At 38.6% G+C, this 24906-nt stretch overlaps 4 protein-coding genes and 1 long non-coding RNA gene across 5 annotated transcripts in view; 2 read left to right on the top strand and 3 right to left on the bottom strand.

Moving 5' to 3' along the window:
• Positions 1-14001, top strand: part of LOC113677723 (striatin) — a 17752-nt gene extending 3751 nt beyond the window's left edge. Inside the window, exons 4-18 of the mRNA XM_027194559.2 lie at positions 202-462; positions 1332-1552; positions 1866-2066; positions 2410-2435; positions 3140-3224; positions 3762-4066; positions 4397-4452; positions 4790-4906; positions 5109-5156; positions 5426-5547; positions 6173-6340; positions 6677-6820; positions 7242-7349; positions 11182-11268; positions 11811-14001. Coding sequence (XP_027050360.2) covers positions 202-462; positions 1332-1552; positions 1866-2066; positions 2410-2435; positions 3140-3224; positions 3762-4066; positions 4397-4452; positions 4790-4906; positions 5109-5156; positions 5426-5547; positions 6173-6340; positions 6677-6820; positions 7242-7349; positions 11182-11268; positions 11811-11980 — 2119 coding nt within the window. The 3' untranslated portion in view covers positions 11981-14001. The remainder of the gene's footprint in view (positions 1-201; positions 463-1331; positions 1553-1865; positions 2067-2409; positions 2436-3139; positions 3225-3761; positions 4067-4396; positions 4453-4789; positions 4907-5108; positions 5157-5425; positions 5548-6172; positions 6341-6676; positions 6821-7241; positions 7350-11181; positions 11269-11810) is intronic.
• On the bottom strand, positions 1477-3403 carry LOC149043216 (uncharacterized). The gene is made up of 2 exons (XR_016188459.1): positions 3273-3403; positions 1477-1659 (listed from the first exon to the last, which is right to left on the bottom strand). It is a non-coding gene; the product is annotated as an uncharacterized LOC149043216 (long non-coding RNA).
• On the top strand, positions 7842-9618 carry LOC113677722 (neuromedin-U receptor 2). The gene has a single exon (XM_027194558.2). It carries the CDS (start codon positions 8412-8414, stop codon positions 9387-9389), a length of 978 nt encoding a protein of 325 aa, XP_027050359.2. The 5' UTR covers positions 7842-8411; the 3' UTR covers positions 9390-9618.
• On the bottom strand, positions 13992-20540 carry LOC113677721 (lactadherin). Its single transcript, XM_027194557.2, has 7 exons — positions 20056-20540; positions 18556-18670; positions 16885-17210; positions 16245-16383; positions 15448-15785; positions 14900-15038; positions 13992-14361 (listed from the first exon to the last, which is right to left on the bottom strand). The coding sequence occupies exons 1-7, from the start codon at positions 20440-20442 to the stop codon at positions 14351-14353; spliced, it is 1455 nt and encodes a 484-aa protein (XP_027050358.2). The 5' UTR covers positions 20443-20540; the 3' UTR covers positions 13992-14350.
• A 1237-nt stretch (positions 20541-21777) lies between these two features.
• Positions 21778-24906, bottom strand: LOC113677715 (carbonic anhydrase). Its single transcript, XM_089212372.1, has 7 exons — positions 24762-24906; positions 24615-24650; positions 24120-24454; positions 23591-23683; positions 23096-23162; positions 22616-22788; positions 21778-22014 (listed from the first exon to the last, which is right to left on the bottom strand). Exons 1-7 carry the CDS (start codon positions 24820-24822, stop codon positions 21901-21903), a joined length of 879 nt encoding a protein of 292 aa, XP_089068498.1. The 5' UTR covers positions 24823-24906; the 3' UTR covers positions 21778-21900.

Here is a 24906-nt window from a genome sequence, read left to right on the forward strand (position 1 = left end):
GATCGTGAGGCCATTCAGACAGATAGTTTCTTTTGCAAATTGGTGATAATTGTACTTTTAATAATTTTTTAAGGAATAAACTTAGTTACCATAGTCCCAAATTGAGACTGGTTATAAAGGCTATGGAATATAGGCAAAATCGAATGTATTATAAGCAGAAGAGGGATTATCAGTTATTAATTGTGGTTCATCATCTTGTAGATATCTTCAAGAGGTTGGCTATACCGACACTATTTTGGATGTACGCTCCTCGCGAGTGAGATCTATACTTGGTCTGTCAGTAGCAGATGGTTCTGCACCAGATCACCCCCAGCCAAATGGTATTTCTGGTAAAAGCAGGGGAAATGAATATGCAGTAATTGAAGAGCATGCACGATCTCCAAAAAGAAATGAGGTTGGCATCATCAGAAAGTTGCCAGTTGAAGAATCTGATGGTGCTTTGCCCATAGTTTCTGGGAAACGGTAAGGGATTATTATCAGTATTATTATGAAGTGAAACCACAGTATAATGGAAACTTGTATGTAGCCACCCTATAAAATTACCCGCCTCTTTTACTGTCACCTCTCGTTGTTGAAAAAAAGTGGTATTCACTCATTTCCTTAGTTTATGACCCCATTATTGTAATATTAGCAGGAATCCCTCTCAACCATAAAGGGCTAACGCTCGAAACATCAGCTTTTTTACTCTTTACGGTGGCTAATTTACGTTTTCAACCCAGTTGTTAACACTAAATTACCTGCTTTACTCTCCCACCGACGCAGCACCACAGTTTCTTTAGAAACTTACCCCTTTATTCATAAAAAAGTAAGTTTTTCAGTGAAAGTAAATCCACAAAAATAGCAGTGGCAAAGGTAACCAAATCATTTTTTCAACCAACAGGATTCTGCAATCTGGGCGATGCCATGGTCTCCTTTGTATCACCAGAGATTTCCTTTTTAATTTTTGGTGCTGTATGGCCACAAACAAAATATATGGCTGTATATTTTGAAATATAACATGTACTTGTGAACTTACTGCATTACAGTACAAGGAAATCCAAACTTCCAACAGTTTTAGTGTCTTTGTTGAAAGTTTTGTGTGAGTGGTGATGGGCAGATTTTCAATACAGAAAATTGTGTTCCAGCTTTCTGTTCATGGTTGATAGAGCATTTTAACTTTCTTGTTTACTTCACAAGGATTTGCTCACTATGTGAATCATTTAGTCAGGGTAATGCAGCAAATATGATTTAGATGGTTTGCTCAATCCAACATTCATCACTATGTTTTGGGAGTTAAAAGGCAAAGGTAATCTGTTAAAATTTCTTTCTGGACTAATTTTGTTCTGCAACAGAGTGCCAGTGCGTCCTGTTGTGAATTCAAGAGCACCTATTGAGGATGATCTTGAGACAGAAGCTGCAGTACTTGCCAACTTTGACTTCCTGCAAAATGATGTGGAAGATGAGGAAGATAATGAGGATGATAATGATGATGATGGAGGAAGTGCTGATGATGAATCTGATGACAGGGACGACTTGAGACTAGGACGGAGGATGGGCAAGAGAGCCAAACAAGGTGTGGTTCCGCTACCTTTTAGTGAGATGCAAACCCTTAGGGTCAGAGCAAAACTTGCTCTTTGGTTTCATGGTGTTATCAGTCATCGGTTATCATCGTAACAGCCACTGAAAAGCAAAAGTGAACAAAATTGATTTATGATATTTAACAAGACAAATTATCACCTCTGGCTGTCATCTTTTTGAGTCTTGCTTGAACATGGTTACATTTAGTCACATAATTGAACCATACAATACTTGTATGTATTATAGTATTGCAACTGTATCAGTTATAAAGAGAAAGATAGTGAACTGTTATTATTGTTCCTCTCAAGATTTGAGTAAAGATGCTGTTGATGAAATGCTCAGCGTAGATGATGAAACTGCTGATGCACTGGCAGAATTTGATTTTGTGATGGGTGAAGATTCTGGTTCAGAGACAGATGTAACAGTGATTGAAATGGAAGACAATACTGCTGTGTTAGAAGATATGGATATTAATATGCCAGAGGAAGGAGAATACCCTGCCCCTCAAGGTAAGAATTGTAGTTCTTGCTTGTTTTAATTTACATTTGTGTTTGTGCACTAAACTGCACTTTCTGGCCAATCCGAAAATACATTGTGCTTAATGGTGATATCAGGGTAACAAAATAATGATCAATAGCCAAGAGAACTAGAGAGTGATTTCTTACATTTTCTTTGCGCTTGGCTTAATTGATTCTAGTTTTTGTAGCTTTTCATAGATTTGATGGTTTATTTCTGCTTAAGCTTGAAGGTACCTTGCGAAGAAACTTTCAATTAACAATTTAAATTCTTTTACACAAATTTCTTTAATTTCCCAAAACAAAATTAATGAGGGGTGATGTATTTATTTTGCAGATGCCAGAGATGGGTCTGACACTCAGGTTTGTTTTGTTAAATACTCTGCAGTTACATGCATTATTTTTAATTACAACTTTCAGTTTTGAGAATAACTGTTCATTACAAACTATGACCATAAGTCACTGATGATCTTATTGTTGGTAGATGCTCTCAGCTGTGGTCTGTTTTACACAGTCAGTTAAAAATTATTGCTTCAGTACTTCTACTGTGTCATGTAGTGTGAATCTTTCCCTTAACCCATTAACCCCTAAGAGTGACTGGTGTATAATTTCTCCTTACAATATCACCCCTGAATCACTCATTGAGCCAACGAGAATAAAGGAAATGATCAGTAACTCAAGAAGCTCTTGATTGTTTAACAAATTCTCCTTGTCAATACTATAGGAAATGTCTGGAAAACTGTTTGGAGAATATACCTACTGATGTTAGGGATTAAAATGTTAATGGAGTGTGCACTGACTTGAGGTCATGTTACCCTGGAACATTGGCAAAAACACCAGCCTACCACAACTGTGTAGCAGTTATTCACATGACCAAGAATATCTAGTATTTTGAAAGATGTTTTTTAGGTCTATTAAATGTCCACACGACAAATCTAAGTGATGAAAGCTGTTTACTATATGTCTGCAAGGTTAATGTTAGGGTTAGGTTATTTAGAAAAAATATAAGTTTCAATTTGTTTGTTAATATTTTTTACTCAAGTTGCAGTTTTTCTTTTGCATTCTAGAATGAATGGGGAGTTGATTCAAACTTGCTGGCCAAGTTGAAAGAACAGTATAAGAAAGAAAGAAAGACTAAAAAGAGTCAAAAGAGTAAGTGACAAAGTTCTTTTACTGATTATTTTTGATTGATAAATTTACCTGTTGATGATTGATGCCTCTGCTAAGCAATGGGGTCATCCAAGGGTTGGGGGATATTTTCTGCTGTGGATGCACAGGCGGTTGGCTTATCCAATCCATGCTGGCAAGAGACAGTGGCAGAATGGGCAGGGGATGCTGGCTGCAGACAGTGGGTTGCTTGCTGTTGCCCTCTTAGCTCTCCTGGCCTGGGAAAGTGTAAGACGACTCACACTGCTGCAGCTTATTGTAGCAACCTGGGGTATTAAGCATTTTGTCTTGCTTCCCAAACAGTTTGGGTACTAGGTTTGTTGGAATCCATTCCCACTCCTGGGTAATGAGGCACCATGGGAGTAAAGTTTTTTGAATAAGAACCTGGTACAACAAGTTCTCAAATGGGAACACCTCATTTTGGAGTCCTTGGAGGGTGGGCAGGGAAATAATTACTGTATGTGGAATGAGTTTTATGGGTTTTTTTTTATGCGGATTTTTTTATTTGAATTTTCCCTGTAGGACCACCAAGGTCAGCATTACAAGCCATGCTAGCCAACTTGGAAGGAGAGGATGAAATGCCTCAGTCAGCACCTTCACCTGCCATTATTAATGTCCCTCCACCAGTTCGGCTGAGTGGAACTCGCGCCACATCTGAGATCCCACCCATTGCAAGCGTTTCTGTCCCAGGGAACGCAAGTGCTGGGGGTAAGCCTTCTGTGACCACGCCCATGGCCACTGTGGATGAACCATTTGAGAGTGCCCTGGGTCTTGGTGAATTGGCAAGTTTAACTGTTACTAACGAGGCAGAAGCTCTCTCTTACGAGGTGAGTGGATAATACACTTGTGTCAATGTATGTTCAACTTGAAATTCAAGGTTTTTCTTCGATGCTGAGAAGGAACTGTCTGTAAAACAGAGTGATTTCATTAAAGGGGTGATTACCTGCATACTGTCAATCTGTTTAGACTATGCACGTGCAACTACATTAAGAAAATCATAATGCTGGGTTTGTGCTATGATTATTACTATTAACATTATTACCATTATTGTTACTGTTTTAAAAATTTTTTTGGTTAAAGTTAACAATTTCAAGGCATTCCTTCAAGTTCTTTTTTGTTTCCAGTATTCTAACTGCATAGATATGTTTTGTTTTTAGCCAAACACAAAGGAAGAGTTCAGGAAAACATGGAGCCCAAAGTTCACGCTAAGAAGGTATTTATATTTGCTGGTTCATTTTGCTCATAGGAAAATGATTTTCATAGATTGGGTGGGAAGGGAAAGGGGAATTGATCTTCATATCATATATCTTTATAGATTGGGTAGGGAGGGGAAGTGGAATTGATTTTGATGATGAGGGAGAGATGATATTAGGGAACAACCTATGACCTATTCAATCCAAGTAGAAAGTATTTGAGACTTTTTTGCTCTGATTTTGTTGTTCTGATTTTTTTTGTTGTAGTTTTTGTTCTTTTCCTGTCGGTCACTTCAAGGATTGTTCATATTTTATCACACTGTACAATTTACTTTGTATTTGTCTGTTTATTTGCAGTCATTTTGATAGCATCAGGTCCTTATACTTTCATCCGACTGAATCAGCTCTTATAACAGCCTCAGAAGATCATTCACTTAAATTATGGAATCTTCAGAAAACTGTTCCACAGAAAAAGTAAGAGGAGGTTTACTTGTAAAATCAGCAATAATAATAATGATAATAATAATAATAATAGAAAGAAGCAGTCCTTTACATGTCAATCCTTGCTACTCAAAGTTAACAGTAATAAATTTTTAAAGGAAAAGTAAGGAATTAGGACCAGCATGGCCGGTGGTTGGACAACACTTTTACACGTTTTTATTTGTTTTTTTCTCAGGAACAATGTGTTGGATGTGGAACCAATTTATACATTTAGAGGACACAGGTGGGTTTTAAGAAACTTATCATTAATTTTCCTCACTTTCTGCCATGCATTTCCTGGAAGGTCAGCTCAGAGAATTTAATTTTAAATCAAACACCGTCTCGATGTTGACATTTTTCTCAACTCATAACGTGTCCGCTTGAGATTGTATTGACGCGATAAGGAGATATTTGTTATTCGCCTCACTTGGAAGTAATTGGCTTAAGGTAGGGTGTACACCAGCGATATTGTTAGTTCTAAATTATCAATCGTTTTGTGCTGTTCTTTTGTAGTGCTCCTGTCCTCTCAGTCGTAATCAACTCTACAAGTGAGATGTGTTTTAGCGGCAGCGCTGATTCAACCATCATCTGTTGGAGTATTCCTTCTCTTGACATAGACCCGTACGGTCCTTATAGTAAGTTTCTAATATCGTAAAAGTAGTTTTAAACTAAGTTTTTTAAGGATTGTGGGATGATTGTACTGTTTTTGCCTCACTACCGTCGGTGATTGGTCAAGAAAATTCGCGCCACTTTCTTCACTAAATGCAAACTAAAACCAATCGCGAGTTGGTCATTCGCGTTTTTCCGCGCTTCAGCCAGTTTGTCAGAGCTGTCAATAAGATAGGAAGACGGCCATGTTGTTTCGTTAGATGACACGCAAGATTTTAAACTATTCAGTTTAAATTTACTTGGCGTTTTACGAAGTTCACTTCAACCTTTTGAGCAGATTTTGAACGTGGAATCGATTCACTCTTCTAAACCTGTTACCGGTAAATTAAGCTATTCATTGTGCTGAAAGGCTGGGAAATGGCTGCGATACAAATTTCTTCAATAGTATTTCCATAGTTTACGATTTCTCCCTAGAACTTGTGGTAGAATGCAGTCAAATTAGTTGGCTTGAGGTGGCAGACTAGCCCGTAGTTTTGGCATGCGAACGGGTCGTATTGACAGCTTTGAAGGGAATCCGATTTCTCCTTGTCCCACCATTGTAACAATATTCAACGGGTTTCTTAGATGAACTTTTATATCGTTCCTATTCAGATTCGGAAAATCTCAGCGGCATGCTCGTAGCGCATACAGATGCAGTGTGGGATTTGGCAGTTCAGACGGGCTCGCTACAGTTACTTTCTGCTTCGGCAGATGGAACATGTCGGTTATGGAGTCCGACTTTAAAATCCCCTTTACTGAATAGCTACATTCCTGAACAAGGTACAGTAACTCACTTTCAAAGTTTCAAGTACTAATCACAGATGTTTTATAAGTTGATTCCCCAAAAATCGCCCGAATACTTCTAATAGCTTCAATAGATTAGGCAAGCGAGTTTTCTCGCGCACGACACTCCTCTTGAGACGCACTACGCTAGAGATTTGGTAACCACTGGTAAAGCAGGGAAGATTTTGAGGTCAAAACCGTGTCACCAATCGTTCAACTAATACTCGTAGTATTTAAATGGAAAACTATCCATCTCTCGCCATCCTGTTATGGTAACCCTTGGTGATAGGCTAAGAAATTCGTGTCTAAGTGCTCATGACGTTTTCTTCACAGAGGGCTGTGGTGTTCCCACGTCGGTGGACTTCATCCGCACTGAAACATCACAAATGGTAGCCTCTTATTCATCTGCTCAATGTATTATTTATGATTTGGAGACAGCGACACCAGTTGTTTCACTCGACAGCGCAAAAACATACAGTAAGTAAAAAACAGCGCCCATTCGAAGGCACTAATTTTTTCTATCAGCCAATTTCTTCGTCGCTCAAATCCTCAGCTCAAAAGTTAAATCTGTTCTATAAATTATTTGTATGGCGACTTACAATGTTATGTAGAGAGACAACCGATAGGCTAGTAACAATTTTCGGATCAATATCAATGTCTGGGCAACTGCCCACCTACCCCTCCCTTAACCCAACATTAACCTTAACTTGTTGTCAATTTACTGTTGTTGAGTTAGGGGAGGGGTAGGTGGGCAGTTGCCCAGATACTGATATTGATCCCAATTTTCTTGTGATGAAGCCACTCATTTTTCACCTTGTCACATTTTTCACCTACTCACCTTTTGAGTTGCTTGAGGATTTGTCAGTTATGCAACATTGCTTTTTCTTTCTTTCCATAGATAATTCACCTTCTACACAAATAAACAAAGTAGTTAGTCATCCCACCCTTCCCCTAACAGTCACAGCGCACGAAGACCGACATATACGCTTCTTTGACAACAACACAGGTAAGAAAATAAAACGGCAAACTGTTTCATGATTGGCTATTTGTGTTTGATTGACGCTTATGCAGCTGCAATCTTCACGCAATCTATCACTCGTAATCATACGAGTGATAACAAAATTGAACGACTGCGCCGCGAGGGTCCGATTTGTTTCTCACCAGTATGATTACAGACTGAATTGGACGACACGAAGTCTTATTATCAGTTAATCATTAAAACTACAATTTCCGAGAAAAAAAGAATAGCCAAGTTATGATAGAAACGGAAAATTTGCATTAAAAGACTGACAAAGGAGGCGTAAATTGTTTTATGTCGTTCTGAAACTGACTTTGAATGACAACTTGAAAATTTAATATCGATAATTGCGTAATACAAGTCATTTATTATTATAACTTTGAATGTGATGTTTAATTTGAGCTACCACTTTGAATGTGATTGGCTTATTGAACTGTCAAAGGCCTCCGTTTTCACCTGCCAATTTCTTGAAGAGAAGCGTTTCCATTATGAGGATTCAAAGACTGCTTTTGGAGTCGCTTTTAAAAGTCTTCGTTTTCATTAGCATTTGCAAACGTATCAGTATGAATGAAACGACGAAAACGTTTCGAAGAAGAACCTTTTTAAAGCGAAAACATTTTTGCGTGAATATTTCTTCATCAAAGGCTTACTTCCACTTTATTCGAAGGCCTTGTTTGAAGCGGAAACCTTTTAACAAAGAATTTTTCTCTTTCCTGAAAGAAACAAGAAGCGTTTTAGAAGGTAAAATTTGCTTCGCAATCGGAAATGAAAACACGTGGCCTTCTAGGGACACAGATCGAAAAAGAGGATGGCAAAGATCCCTAATGTGTCTTGTCTTTTGAGATGAGTTGAAAAGACCTTGATGGCGTTCAGTTTCTACACATGAGTCTTCTAGGACACTCTTTAAGACACACAGAAGAATTTCGAGGTACCCGGCGAACCGCAATCGAAGCTCTCTCTCTCTTTCTCTCTTTCTCAATAGTTAAGCTTTTTTCTCCCTAGCCGTTATAAGTTTTCTCCTTTCAATCTACGCTTCTCCTCGGAAGAATCATGTCGAACGGCACCGTTTTGGTGACAAACGACTTGGAAGAAAAATTCACGGCGACTTCTATAGCTCAGTTCGTTTTCCTGGCAACCATGTTCTTGTTCGCTGTGGCTGGAAATGGTTTGGTTTGCTACATAGTTTACCGCTTCAAACATCTACGCACCGTGCCGAACGCTCTGATCGTAAACCTCTCGGTGATCGATTTGTTCAATTCTCTGGTTAATATGCCGCTCTTTGTGAGCTTCTACATTTTCAGACTGGATGTCTTCAAAGGAAAGTGGATCACCTATGTGTTTTCTTCTTTGCATAACTACATCATATACTTGAACGTGTTGACGCTCATGGCCCTAATGGCTGATCGTTACGGCGCCATTGCGTTTAAGTTTCGGTACCACTCTTGGAAAACCAAAAAAAAAGCGTACCGCGGAATCGCTCTTATCTGGGTCACGGGTACGGTGTTGATAATATCCTTAGGTTTTTATCGCGACAGAATTCTATCCCATTATGAGGAGTTGCCTCTGATGGAGTACCGTCGAATTTTATATAAAACTGGGGGTTGGAAAGTTGCTTTGGCCCTGTTCGGTGCCCCTTTGGTTGTGATAACCGTTTTAGGTGGACTTATCTGGCGGTCTGTCAAGGCAAGTCGTAAGCGGATCGAAGACTTAACTGGTAGAGATGAATGTACTTCTCAAGGCAAAAAAATGCTGGACCTCCTCCGAAAAAAAGAAATTCAAACCACTCGGAACATTATTATCGTCGTGGTGACTTACTTCGTTTGCTTCGTGCCTGCAATGGCGCTTGGTATTTGCCTGAGAAGAGATATCACAGTTCCTTGGTTGGAATACTTCGCCTTTTTCTGCTCTTATCTAACCAGCGCGTGTAGTCCGATCGTTTACTCGTTGCGCACTTGTCGATTCAAACAAGTCATCCGAGAGCTGTTCACGCCAAATAGAAATCGCCCAGTGTTTCCAGTTGAACTATAAAACGTGAAAAGCAATTGAAACGTATTGACAAGTGCATAATTTTTTTTGAAGCCACCCGACAATGTAAAGCGAAATCTTGTCTTTATTATTTAGCGACAGTTGTGTTGTATTTTTCTAAGGAAAAAATGTAACGAGAGTGGACATTTTATCAAAACTTATTCTTTGAAGATACTGCGGGACAGAAAGACTTAGAAAATAACAGGCAATAAATGCATGCTTTTCGCAAAAATTTTTTTCTTCGCTTTGGTTTATTATTTAATATTTAAGTGCTAATTGGGGTGTACGAACAGATTATGGTGTTATTCTTTGTCAGCGGACATAAGCTCTCGAATTCTTCTAAATCACATTTCGTGTTTTATCATTTGACCTGTACGGCCACGCTCATTCAATCCAAAAGAAAACCATGCTAAAAGCTGACGTGTATAGGGGCGGACAGGCTGACGTAAGAGGGTCCGGAAAAAGCCAGCCGACCCCGGAATTCCTATCGTGGACGTAAACTTAAAATAAAAGAAAAAAAAGGGGAAAAAAGTCGCGCTTTTCAGTGAATTGGGTGGTTTCTAATTCCGATTCTAGGGAAGGAAGAAGAAAAATTTAATTGTGAACTTTTCTGTGGTGTTCAGCGCGCGCCCGTTTATGTATGAAATCGCGTTCATTTTTGGTTCAAACGTAATTTCACTTTTTGCACAGATCAGACGTCCTCTGGTAAAATACTGAGTTTGTTGGAGCCGAACGGGAGAAATATTTTACCCGTTCGAGCCTGCCGTTCAGTACACAAGTATATTTGTTTCGTTAAAATTTTAGTAAATAGGTGTTATTTTTAACTCGTGCAAAGGAGTTTTCATGGGGACTCCGATACGTAGACACTGTGTTAATTAGTCGTTAATTAGTCCCGAACTCGCCCAAACACGAAATCAAAGTAGAGTGGTATCCGCGCAGAAAACGATAGAGAGGCTTTGTTGCTATTTTTACCAATCTTCATTGCTTTAAGTACACCTTCCAAGTGAAAAAAAATTTATCAAGCTCAGGCACAAACCTAATACTGTGGATCGCTTTGATTGTTTATGATCTAATGTAAAACATGAACTGTGATTAAATTCAATTATGTACACATTGGCGGCTGGATTGATCAGAAGCGGACGATAAACGCATGATACTACTTTGTGCTGTTTTCTTGGTCTTATATGCGTTTATTACTCTGCGGAGTTGGATGTTTTCCATGATTGTGGGTCTCTCCATGGTTCTCCGGAACCTTGGCTTTTAAGATAAGAGCAACCTTGCATTGCTACAAGACCAATAATTACAAGTTCACGACCATGTTTCATCTCTATACTAAGTGCTTTCTGCACGAGTTGGCCATAGGGATTCTTTGATTAGATAAAGGAGATAGTTGAATTTATTTGACATATGGTGTTTTAATCGATTTCTTTTGTTCAGCCTCATTCAATATTCATTAGGTAAAGGTGGTTTCAATTAAGATCAAAATGAACATTTACGCTCCCAGAAAAGAAAATCGAAAAACAAAATTGTCCTCTGCGAAATGAAAGATCAATTTTGGGCAGAATTGATGTTTATCAGGGTTTCTATTCGAAGTGTTTTTTTTTCTGAGTGCCTTGTCTCGAATTATAAAGTTGCGCATATCAGTCTTCGTTCGATTTTGCGGTGCAGGATTATTTGTGATTGTATCGTCTAATATCGACAACATTTTAAGGAAAGGAAATTGTTTTTGCTAGGAATAATAAGCATGCGGTTGTATTTACAGTTGCGTGATGTTTGTTTGTTTTTTATTTTTTAGGTAAACAAATTCACACCATGGTAGCTCATCTTGATGCTGTAACCAGCTTAGCAGTGGACCCCAATGGGTTGTACCTCTTATCAGGAAGTAAGGACAGCAGTGATATTTTCTGTGTCAGTATTCCCCAATCCCGCACCCAATCGACATCTGAGTGCCTCTTCAGATGAGCCCAGTTAACTGTACTGGCTCATTTTCTTAGATTTCCCTTTCTTGAGAAAGTAAAAAAAAAATTAACATTTATGTTCCAGGTACAGAGATCTTTGGTACCTTTTTTTGTGGATTTTAGGCTTGTTTCAATGAGGGGCTATTACACGAAATATCAGCTTTCAGGGTAGTGTCTGTGAGGTGAATCTGTCGTGAAGAGTTGATAATTATGTAATCCTTTGATGAGATGTTTGGCTTTAAGTTCTGACAGTTTTGTGTTGTACTCGGATTTTCTTTGACACAAGGTGTTTTAAATGAATTCTTATCATCACAACTCGACATGATCGTTGTCAAAATCTCGCATCCCATGAGGTTCGAAACGTGATTGACGCTAGCAGAGACCTCATTATCAATTATGTTCATATAGCTACATATTGTGCATTTTACCGAAAACACGATAAAATTACCTCTTTTTTTCCGTTTAGGTCATGACTGTTCCATTCGTCTGTGGAACTTGGACAGTAAAACCTGTGTCCAAGAAATCACCTCGCATCGGAAGAAATTTGATGAAGCGATATACGACGTTGCTTTTCATCCCAATCGACCGTACATTGCTAGCGCGGGCGCGGATGGATTAGCTAAGGTGTTTGTTTGACGTCGAGGTTGTCAAGACAATGTCTGCGCCAGTATGAATGGTACAAAGCTTGCGTCATAATGGTTTTGTCCAACGGAACTGTGAAGCGCTGCGTGGTGTCACTAAAATGGTTTCCTTTGAGCAAAGCTGACTTTAAGACGATTGCGTGATGCAGTTACGCTAGTCGCATCACATGTATCTTTGCTGTAACGCCATGCAAAAGGCCTAGTAAGGTTGCAAATTTCTTGGAGTAAAATGTAAAAATTTTAAGCGATTCTTCTTATATGACGAACTCAGTGCTCGGGAAGCTACATTTGAAGTGGGCATCTTGTACAAAAGTGGACTGGCGCTAGTCGACGAATTCCTCTTCATCCTGCCACAAACAGGACAGAGCTATTATGGTAACAGTGTATTAAGGACATGGTTTGATATATTTTTGTTCAGATCTACATTTTCAGAGTGCTTCTCTTTGGACACCTGTGGGAAAACACCGAGTTATTATCGGTTTTTCATTTGCGCTTTTTTTCGAACTCACTTCTTAAACTGATCTCAATCTCCAGTTTTTATTTTCGTGCATGTCATCTCATATTTTTGGATCAAGGGTGCAGGTGGACTCGGATACTATCGCTATTATGTCACATTTGAGTAAAAACATAATACCTACAGTTCAGCGGAAAGGAGCGAACTTGTATCGATTGATATTCCAATACCCACGAACATCAACCAATTGATGTACGAACACGCTCGAGCATTTCTCGACGGATTAACGAACACTCACGAGTTTATATCGATCGATGTATAACTGCTCGGGAGCACTATTGTCTGATTTAAATTGAACTCCCTCTATCTCCACCTTTGTTGAATTTATACTTTCGAAGAGCTTTGAGGAAAATTTTTGTCGATGTTTTTGTCCGAGATGTATGCAGCTTGACTGATTGGTAACATGATTTTAACCTTTAACTTCAGCGGCTGGTAACCTTGTGGACTCTTTCAGTTCAATATTTTATTTAGTTTTTGTGCAGCTCAAAGCCATTGGACTCTGAACTTGAGAAAACTGCGACTGTTTGACTCCGATGTGTTACTTGCGATCATTTTCTTTGCTGGTTGCTTACGTAAGGTGATTTTTTCTGTCACGCAAGCTCGGGGGTTGGAGCCACTAACTTCAGCATTACGATTTTCTTCTCTAAGAACAAAATGGGTCCTAGGTATTTCTTTTCGTCTTAAATAGAAGAGATTGAAGCCTTCATTGCTCATCTTAATCTAAACTAGAAAAAATACAATCTATTTTTGTTATTGCGAAATTATTACAGGTTGTTAGACTAGACCATCTACTAAATTATAAACGTACGCTTCATTTCCTGTTTGCAAACATTGGAGAACACTTATTTTGGTAGTAATTCAGCGAGTTGTAAACTAAACGTCGTTTCCTTTCAAACGCGTTAATCTACCGTTTCTTAAGTTGCAGTTTGCAATCTGACTAAATCTTTTCCATCCCTTTTCTTTCTCTTTTCCTTCTGGTTTTTTTCTTGCTAATCCCAGAGAACGTTTCTTTTTGCTATCAGAAAATTAATGTTAACTTTGTTCAACGTACAGAACACTTCAAGGATCGAGACAAGCTTCTTGTGGCTCAGGAAAGAAAACGAATGGGGTGGGGTGGGAGTTGGTCTTGTTAAACATTCTTTCCTTTACCACCCAGTAGACATGCTATTTTTTTTTTCGTTTGGTTGTCTGGTTTTTTTTTTCTTTTATAGTCACTCACGAGACATTAAGTATTTCGCTAACGGATACTTTTTTCTCGGGATGGGCTTGCTTTTTAGCCGACAGTTCGACCCAGAGAACTTTGTATTAGATCGAAACTTCGGGGCTAGCTTCCCATGTTAGTATAAGACTGTTATATCAGCTCAAGGATATTTTTTGGGCAAGAAATTGTACAGTAATTTTTGATTTCAATCATTGCTTGTATAGACTTAACTAATTAAGGTTAACGCGAGAGATGTTCTGATTCGTATGGGACAATAAAAAAAATTTGGCCTTCTTTGGAAGAATACTTCATTGTCATCAATTTACATAAAAAGTCCTTCTATACTATTTTTTTCTAAATGTACTGAAACGATCGCAAACAACTGTCGTCATGTTTTGCTAATTCCTGATAATTAATAATGTACAACCGTGTCCAGGAAGGGATCGACACTCTTGTACGAATTGTACAATACTTTTGTAAAGAAGACATTAGTATGCCAAATCGTTCAACTAAACATCCCGGAAAGATGTGCTGTAGAAACTACAACTGCTGTATTCTGCCAACTGAGCTAGCGTTGTGGCTCACTGAAATTCCTGGAAGGTACTGCTCGTCCTTAAACCTCCAGCCGCTTGCAAAGGTGAGTGAAAGGCTTAAGTTTCTCCTGTAAAGATGAAAGGACCACGTTTGATTTAGAATTGCATCTTCGTTCAGACATCGTTGAGATAACAGACGTTGCGCACGCCCCACATGCGTGCAAGTCTCGCTGATAAAGACGGTGATGCCGCACATCTTCCGAAGCCTTACCTTTAGGCAACATAGTTTTAAAGTTGTGTGGAAGTCATTAGGAAAATTGTTGTTGTTATCATAAAACCACAACAAACGGTTACGCTTCTTGCTGTTTTCATTTCGATTTTGATCCGATTACTAACGCATCTTTTTACTCACCGTTACATTGGTAATTGCCGTGGTTGCAAAGAGAGAGAAAAAAGGGATGGGGGTGGAGGGGAGAGAAGGAGAGGGGAGGGGAGATACCGATGTCAATCCCTGCCTTTTGCTTTGCTCTCTGTTTCCTGAACCGAATTTTATCGGCCGCAGAACAAGCTGAACCTAGAAAATGAAATGATGCTATATATGTTTTAAAGATATCACGAATAATTGAATGAACAGGGCCAAGGAAGGAATGATACAACATGATATACCTGGGAAAGTATATAACTCCATCCTCATGGAAATGTGGTTTTGCCACTGAGTTGGCTTTACCCGCAAGAATCGTGCTGTGATAGGTGGATCCAGGAGATGATAAACAACGGTATCCCGGTCGAAATTGCCCTCGAAAACCTAAGTATCAACACATTGTCATAAAAGCATGATTTCAAAAGAAATAACCTTAACAGAAGAAATGCAAGGTACGTTTTCTGTAGCTAAACATGCGCATCTTTAATTTCTTTACAAACCATTTCGACACCGAAGTCACATTCACACGTGTGCATTATTTTAAACTTAAACAGTCCTCTACCGTGGGGTAAAAGCGCTTAGGAGATGTTCTAGGCGAGTGGTTTGCTTCGAGGAAACCTCGCTGGGCCTAGTAACCTATTTCGTCTCAATCACGTCTTCTCGTGCCAATTTCTCGCTTGATATCGAAGGCAAGATGGATTGCCTGAATTCTGAACCCATGTTTACTGAACCTTTGACCAATGGTTGTTTTCCGTAACTGCGCTAAAATTTGCATGTTAATATGAGAACTTACCGTGTCGGAGGAATCTCCTTGTCTCTTGTAAAACAAAAATGAGACTCCTTCGTCGCTGAACTGGATTTTGTATTTCTTCACCCACTGTGAAGGCGAGTAATGATTCCTTCCTTGTGTTGCAATGTACGTCACATTGGTGATTTTACCGAGATCGACCTGTAGCCATTGGTTTAAATCATTCGTCAAACTTGACCAGCCACCAGTCCCTGTCGAAAGTCTAAGCTCTTTTGTATGGAGTCGTGCGCGCGCAGGTTTGTGATAAACACTGTACATCGAAGAAGCGATAATTTGTGAGTCAGCGATGGAGCCACTTTCCATGCCAAGAGCTTGCATGTTTTCTGAGAAGTTTTAAAAGATAATGCAAAAACAAGCTGATTGTGCTGCTACTTTCCCTTGCTCTTTATTTCTCTCAGGGAAGTAAAGAAACTGCGAGGTGAGGATGTTTTTTGCTATTCTCATTGGCAAAAATGTTGCGAAGCGTTGGAAAGCGAGGACTAGACAGCACGGAATTATCATAAGAAACTATGCCAACTTTAAATTATTATTTTCTACAAGTACTATTATCATTATATTGACTTTGCTTTTTTTACGGAACACCTGAGTTTGTGTTTATACCAATGGAGCTAGAACGATCATCATGCTAATTCGTACCTGATTGGTCGAAATGATGACGCGAATTTTCTTGATCATCACAGTGATGCGCAGTGATGCAAAACGTGCGCAACACCCATTTCAGTTTTAGCTCGCAATTGAAAATTTGTCTATAAACTAGAAATGAATTCGGAAGGCCAACCTACCGAGACAGCCGTATAATTCTATCCTCATAGAGATGTGGTTGTGCCATTCTGTGGGTATCAACCGGATATATCGAGCCTTGACGGGTGAGATCACAGGATTCTTCACAACAGTATCTCTGTCACTGTTTCCAACAAACACCTGATGATTTGAAATAGGAAGGTGAAGAATTCTGTAAATCTCTGTTGCTCTTAACATAATTTTCTTTGTTAAAGGGGCCTGCAAGTTTGTTAAAAAGAAATAACTCAATCATAAAAATTACTGAGAAAAAACTTTTTTTTTAACTTTGGAATGAGAAACTCGAAATATGGAACCATGACTAACATCACGAGCGCACGCAGGTCTCCTCAAGATTTCCCGCTTTGATCCCATGCATCTCGTCCCTTCCGGTGGTCCTTGCTTTGATCCCGTAAGAGAATCAAAGCGGTTTGGTTTCCTCGCCCTGTTCCATCCAGGAGAGATTACTTCACTTCTCTCGTGGTCAAATCACAGCAGACTGGATGAATCGTAGTTGATTTTTAAGCAAATAATACTCAGCTGAGGCAAAGTTTCTCCGTTAATTAGTTTATTTAGTTACGCTTTTGTCATTTGTTTTTGTCATTTTGCTCAGATTTGATGAATTCACTTTGAGTCAGGGCTAACCTTATCAGAGCTCTCCCCGTCTTGCTTAAATACCCGAAATGTGCTACCATCGTTACCATACTGCAGCTTATACTTGGTTACCCACTGTCCATGCATATTTCGTCCTTGTGTTGCCAGAAATGTAACGGTTGTCTCAATTCTTAGATCAACTTGAAACCACTGATGGACGTTATTCCCGCGCGCGGACCAACTGCCTTTCCACGACCCGGTTTTTTTGAAGTGAAGTCTTCCTTGGTTTGGTGCATGATAACTGTCGTATTGAGACGAAGCCGAAATCTGCGTAGAAGTAATTATGTAGTCTTCCATTCCTAAAGGTGCTGAACAGACTTGTAAGGAAAGAGGATGCAATCACTCAGAAAGAACAATCTTTGAAAGTTTCAACAGGTAGAATGCCTATTTCTCTCACGACATCACTTGCAGTAGCGAAAAGACTACCAATAAGTTATATTAAGCAATTATAGGTTGAGGTTGAGCATGATATCATGAATAGTCAATGCCGAGGTCCGCGTTATCTGCCACTGAAGCTTAAGGCTATGGCAAATAAAACAGACACAAGGTTTGATAATTCTTGATATAATGCGAAAACTGAATTAAAAATGGGCTCATCATAATTTTTTTAAACAATCTGCAAAAAGAAAAACCTCTATGAGTTTGCAAAAGTTTGACAACACTTCACGGGTGATGGGCTCGGAAAACAGGCAGGCTTTAAACTCGACATGATAACCCAATGTCTGCTACAGATATTGGGTTAAGATGTCAACTTAACACCGGGTTTTGTATATTGGTTGCATGTGTGCTCTCGACCAATAACAGCTTTCTTAGTAACTCTAATGTGTAATAATAGCAGTGAAACCCAAACAAGTTTTTTTTCTTTTTTTTGAACGAGATTAAGCAAGCCTCTACTGGCAGAGAATATTGCACCGGGTCATTTGCTTGTCAGGGCGTTGTTAAGAAACAAAGAAAAAACGTAAGTTATCGTCTGCACCATTATTGCTTCCTTTTGTCGCACTGCACGGCTGTTTACAAGGTTAGCGTTTGAACTGCTTGAGCTGGTTAGGTCCACTCTTGTTCGACCTTTTTCTTAAGGCCATGACCAGCTTTGTGTCTGATTTAAAATTATATATTATAAAAAGAAGGACGAGGTTCTTAATCGCACGTCGTAGTATTTATGACAGTAAATGGTGTTTTGATAAACGGTGTTTTAGTAAGTTTCATTACCTCAAACAACAAAGGGGCGAATTATCTTTAACATATAGAGTATCATATCTAATTGGGGATGAGGATTCCAGAGCAACTCCAAACTTAATTTTAGAAACACTCTTTTTTAGAATTTACATTTGTCCTGTATCTGTATGTAAACCATGGCTAATTTCGGCTGTTATTTCAGGAGATATTTAACAATCGTCAACGACTAAACCAAATTTAAGGTCTTCATTGAATGTAGAAATTTAAGAAAACCATGTTCGTTACGCGCGAAGTTGAGACCATGACTGTCCTACCATATTATTCCTCGACTAAAAATTAGATCCAGTTTTAAATTTCGTTGTTCCCCTTACAATATGGCTTGTTGTAACCTTTTAAACTATTTAAGGTAAAATGTTTTATTTTATTTTAACTGAACTTTAAAAAAATTTTATGATTATTGCTATTATTATTTTTATTTATGCTCACCTTTGCCACAATAACGACCCCTATGGCCAGGGGTGCAACTACAACTGTATGTATTCTCTTCGTAATTCGGGATACATGTACCGTTGTTTTTGCATGGATGACTTGAGCACGGCGACTGCAATCGAAAGATAAGACACGGCAAATATCAGAATCTTTTCATTCATGGAGTATAACGACAGTGTGGTTAAAACTGACGTTCAACATCCACAGGTATATTCGCCGACGTTTTTTTGTAGTTTATATGTAGTATGGCGTTCAAAAGACGGGGATCGAGAAGAAACAGGTTTTGTAAATCGCGAAGGCGACAAAAAAATTGTGTTTTGAAGGAAAATACGAATCAAGATTTACCTAAACACTTTAGATTCCTCAGGAGTTGAGGAAATTATGGCACACGAAAGCCTAAAGATGGAATAACATTACAGAGACGCAATTTGTCCGTGACTGGTAAACACGTGAAAGAACATTGCTAAGGGCCGATAGATCTAAACGAACAATGCTGTGGAAAGTTCGAGTACCATAATTATATATGAAATGTTGCTTATTAAAGAAAAAAAAAACCAGAATTGAACTCTTTAACAGACTACACTCCAGCAAAACTTTTCACTTTGTTAAAAAACATTTTTTTTCTTTCCACATTTTAATGTTATTTCACACCTTACTTTTCTGTGTATTGAATATTGATATTAATATTCTCTTCTGATGATGGTGACATGTCGTCGCCGAAGCGTCATGTTTTCATGACGTTGCTTAGTTATGCATAAATGTTTTAGAAAATTAGTCTCTATCAGAGAAGTAATTACAAGCTTAGAAGGAGCAAATTTTAGAATTATGAAGAAGAATTAACGGGTTTCACATGACTTAGGAATTAATTTCGCCAGTTTGTTTAAGACACTTAAAATGCGAGTAGCTTCTTTCAACTCACTAACTCATTTTAATTTTCTCCGCACCCGTGTGACAACAAAAACTCCATGCGCAGGAGCAATCATACATTTTAACGGATACTTTGAAACGTGATCTGAGTATAAATCCAAGTATAACGCAAAAGTGATTTGTAAATCGCCCAAAGGTTTTTTTTAGAGATTTATGTAGCTGGATAGGAAATCTAATCATCGTTTTGGCTCAAACTCGGCTGAAAGATTGACTGGCTCTGACGTTGGTATCTAAGCAACAAAACTTAATTAATTATCTCGCTCAAAATCGTCTCTCCAGATTTTCTTTAGGCTTCAGTTTCATTATTATTTTACATATTTAAAAATCTGTTGTCTTGTCAATGCAATATTAATTTTTTCATGAAAATGTTCAAATAAGAAACAGATACTTGTCCACCTTGGGTAAATACGCAGTGAGCTCAGGTAAAGAAATAATTTAAGTCGTATTTTGCCCGTTTTGCCTTATGCAGCAAATAAAAAAACGGACCAAGAAAGACATTTTCAAAACTTATGAGAAATTGAATTTCATGATACATACATGAGTTACGCCCTTATAAGATAAATTATTTACCTCAATGCTGTAATGGTCAAACTGTTGCGAAGATGTCGAATTTGTTGGGCTTCTAAACTTGTCTCCGCTTAAAAGTTCGCATAGAAATTTTCCATTCTGATTTGGAGACAGCCCAATGTTGAACGAGTAACACGTTTGTTGAGTAACACAGGCAAACGCGCATTCTTTAGCTTGAAGCACTTCATGGGGAAAGGCTGGCGGAGATACTTGTAGATAATAAAATTTGTGAACCTCAAAATTTGCGTAAGACACACCACCATCTGTTCGCTTTATAGCATGATTACCTTGGGTTTTATCCTGATTTTGCTGTGTTGAGCGAAGATTTTGCATCAAAATAACTAAAAATAGCAAATTAATGCGATGCATTTCAGCTGCAAAAATTTGCATGGACACAGCGCCAACCGCTCGCTTTCAAACACGAGTACCTTTGGTTATGCGCTGATTTTGAAAATGATGTAGGTGACAAATTTAAATTATTCACAAGTGTCAGCGGTTGAAAGGCAGATGTTTTAGAGGTATAATAAGACGTACAATAAATAAATTGTAAACAGAATAAGAGAGATGGTTAGTTTTGAGCTCGGTAAAGGAAATTAAGAAAGATGTTTTTCGTCTTGTGGGACAAAGAAAAAATTCTGAGTCCCCATGAACCGCAGACCTTCGAATTCCAGGCTCCGATGCTCTATCACTGAGCCTCAGAGACTCAACGGTGAGCGAGGTCTATTAAGAAGTTCGTATGACAAATCTGCATATTGCTAGGATCAGCAAGATCAATAGCGTCATGTTCGTAAATGGAATAAGAGAGATGGGAAGTTTTGTGCTCGGCAAAGGAAATAGAGAAATTGTTTTTCGTCTTAACCTCCCACGGAATCCGAAAAACATCCTTCTCTAATTAATGAACTGTTGCCAACAACTAAGAGGCTGTAATTAAAACTTTTGTGAGGAAATAATTTCACTGCCAAAATAAATGTTCATTAGTTTTTATCCTGTATATTTATCTCCTTTTGAGAGCTTAATATGAACGAAGCTTCCAAACATTGTTTCAAAGGCCAATCTCTTTCTATTTTTTCACAGCATGCCATGACAATAGGTAAGCAAACCCATATAGTTTAATCAATCAACGTCTTCTGGTGTTTCAATACTTGCGTTTTCAAGTTACATCATAGATGAAAAAGACATGTAAGCTGATATGTTGGTTGGTTGCTTGACTTAATTTTCCTTACAAAACTTCATGGACATTCTATTATCCAAGAAATCTTGTGCTGCTAAGCCATATCATCTCGAATCTTAACGATCTGAAAATCCCCCGTGAAGCAATTTTCAATTGAGCGCCAAGAGAATGTGATACAATTGGTTTCGTGTGTCTACGTCCGGTGACTGGTTTATAAAACAACCAATCAGATGACAAGTTTAAACCAATCGCCATTTGGTTACTCAAGGTATCTCGCATTTTTTTCCATTTGCCTAAAATTCGCAAACCCATTGGCCTTTAGAGACAATTTTTCTTTTTTCGAACGAACTTTGTAATAATCTTGGTTTTTGACACTCAGTCAAATAGGACTCTCTCTTGAATTTGACGCTTTCACCCGTAAACTTGTTTCAGAGAGGCATATTAACTGCTGGATGTCATCAGCTGATGACATATTGAAATGCTCTTCACTGCGCATGTCTCCCCCACCCCCACCTCCATTCCTTTTCCCCGCCCCACTCCCCAGAAAAAGGAAATTGGATAATAATTTTAACCTCATTATTTTAATATTTCAATACAAACAAAAACAGGAGAAAAAAACGCATGCTTCTGTCACTCGACTGTACTGGTTAAAAGTTTTTATGAGTATTTTCCATTCCTCAATAAATCAGGAACACATCTCTCCCTTTCCTTGGTTGTACTGGTCTGAAGTTGTTGCACATCTTTCCATCACCGTAACCAGTGGAAGACTGGAGCCGATTGAACATTATAAGCTGAAATGATTGAAAATGTGAATAAGTGTGAGGTAGTTCTGAAACCTTAAATGTTCAAGTCGGGAGGCATGCAAAGCTCCTCACTTAGACCCCGTCCGCATGGTAATTAATATCCCTATAAGCTGTTGAGTTAATTCAATGTCTTTTTTGATGAAACAATCATCAACCAAGGCTGCCCAAGCTGGTTTAAATTACTAAATTGGCGCGCTCTGATTGGCTACACAAACCCCGAATATCCTTTGCTATTTACCATCAAGCGACTCGTATGGGATTTACGACGGTAAATATTGTAATCGTGACAGGAATAAATTTCTTAAAGATTATATTTTTGTGCTATATTATCTCATTGTTCTTGTATAAAATAAAACTACTATTCCCCTCAGCGTCCGAGGCTAACGGTGAATATTTATCTCACCTTCTCGTGGCTCGGTAAATATCCACGTACCACAAGCCACCTCATGCATTTTGGTTAATAGCTGTTAATCCCCAAAGCGAAATTTAAACTAATTTCATTAATCTTTTTTAAATCAAATCTTTTAAAATTTTTTTTAGCATTGCGTGTGCACACTAAAGCAATTAGAGTGATATTACCCCTACTGACCTGGGATGGACTAAATGGTGCAGTTTCTGACAACACAATCCATCGTACAGATTCGAAGCAGGGAGGGGTGGTAAGGGATCCTTGGTAAGTGTAGTAAGGCGAACCATTGTTAAATGCAGGTACCAGATCTTTCAAAAAAATTTTGTCTGTTTCTACCACTGGGACACTTCTCCCTGTAATTACAATGTAGTTACCAGAAAAATGAACTGTAAGTAAATTTTTTGATGATGGGCGTTGTTTTGCCTATCACTCGAGAATTTTACATCCATTTAGAAAAAACTCGAGTGTTTATGAAGAATTTATGATTTTTTTAAATAATTGTGACAAACAAAGTAGGCGTGATATCTTAAGGAATTTGTAAGAGTTTAAGAGTGTTTAACTTGTCTTCAATGAAAATTTTAATTTCCGTGAGTGCGCGCCTTGTGTAGTTTTTTAATCAATCTGTGGCAATATCATTGTATAGCGAATTCCAAGAGATACCTTCTGCGACGATCATTTCAAACTTGCTTTTCAATCTGCTTAAAATTCCATTCGGCTCCGAACCCAGCTAAAATCAAAGAAACAAACATATACATGTGATAAGTGGAGGCGCGGTGGCCTCATGGTTAGTGCGCTCGACTGCGGATCAAGTGGTCCGGATTCGAGCCCTGGCCGTGGTCATTGTGTTGTGTTCTTAGGCAAGACACTTTACTTTGTACAAATGGGTACCATGCTGGGGGTAAGCCCTGCGATGGACTAGCATCCCATCCAGGGTGAGTTGCAAAAGTCCTAGCCGCTTCACGCTGATGAAACCGGATTGAAGCGCCGGCCCCATGGGCCATTTGGGCCTGTATAAAGGCTTTACTTTTTACTTTTACATGTGATAAGAAAAGTCTTTTAGAATTGACAGGTGAATGTGTCACCAAAAAATATAACAAATTATTTCTAACACATAAGCATGGAGACTGCTATCTCTTGGGGCAGCAAATATTGTACCTCAAAAAAAGCACCAACCACGGTGAGTCCATCAGCCTTATCAGCGGCCCTTGCAAAATCTGTGTAACTTGTGTTATAAAACACGAAGTGTGCCTGGAAATAATCATTTAAAAATCATATACGCTATGATATGTGGACGGATTTACAACAATGTCTGTTTTAGTGAAGCAGAAAAACTACTGATCGATCTTTGTGATTTACAATAGTTTTTGAACTAGTCTGGTCGGCTGACTTTCGCAAAAAACTTCTCCCTTTTGAAAATTATGGCTGTATTTTGAGGAAAATTTTGTGAAATATCAGTATTTTGGGAAAAGAGTTGGGCCAGGAAAAGTGTGACCTAAGTAGAGCCGTCCTTAATAAGAGGTTCCTAGGTTCTCGAGGATGTAAATGTAAGTACTCCTCAGAAATCTTAGCTCGACACAAAAAAGAAACAATGCATAATTATAACAATTAAAAACATTGATGAGGGACAATGACATAAAAAAGTTAAAAACTCGATTTTAATTTCGAAACAACAAACAAGGAATACCTCAACAGGATATGAACTTCCAGATACTGTGTGCTCTGAGCCTTGGAATGATGAACATCCAAAGTGGAAGTGAAATTGCTCCAGTTGGAACACAGTATCCCCCACAGGACCCCCACTGAGGGTGGCAGATCCGAGAGATTTTTCAATTGCAAGGGTAGGGGAATGGCCATTATTAATAAATGATCCAATTACAAGACCACCCTCGTTATCAAAATCGATTGCTAGAGTTTCTTTCCATATGTTGCTTTTCAATGAATAACAGTCAAGGTCGATGGGGGACTGGGCCGTACCTGCGCACCGGGGAGCGATCTTATACCAATCAGTGGGGCCAAGTGCTGAGAAAGAAAGAAAGAAAAAAACAGCTTTGTTATTGTTATTGGGTATTCATTGGTCACGTGATTCCTCTCATTGTTCTAATTCAACTGTCTTCTATTCAATAATCAATAATAGTTTGAACTCATGAATTTTATGCATATTTCCCCAAAACATACTTACTGAGATTTTTGGACTTCCCATAGCCCCACTGAGGTCCTGAAAGTACAAAAAAAGGAGAGCTTAGCGTAACTGAACACAAACAGAAGTCAGTGATAAAGTGACATCTACTTTAACAAAAAACGAAAAACGGAAATATTTCATAATTACCTCCGCGGGGGCCTGCTAATACTGCATCAATTACCAACAGAGAGACCAGCAAGAAGAACATCGTGCAATTCTGAAACGAACCACTTTGAAAATGATTCTTATTCTAGCAGACAAGTAAATGTTATCAAACCAAGCACTAAATTAC

The sequence above is a fragment of the Pocillopora damicornis genome, chromosome 7 (assembly GCF_964200805.1).
Source record: "Pocillopora damicornis chromosome 7, jaPocDami1.2, whole genome shotgun sequence".
In the NCBI taxonomy this organism is placed as follows: Eukaryota; Metazoa; Cnidaria; class Anthozoa; order Scleractinia; family Pocilloporidae; genus Pocillopora; species Pocillopora damicornis.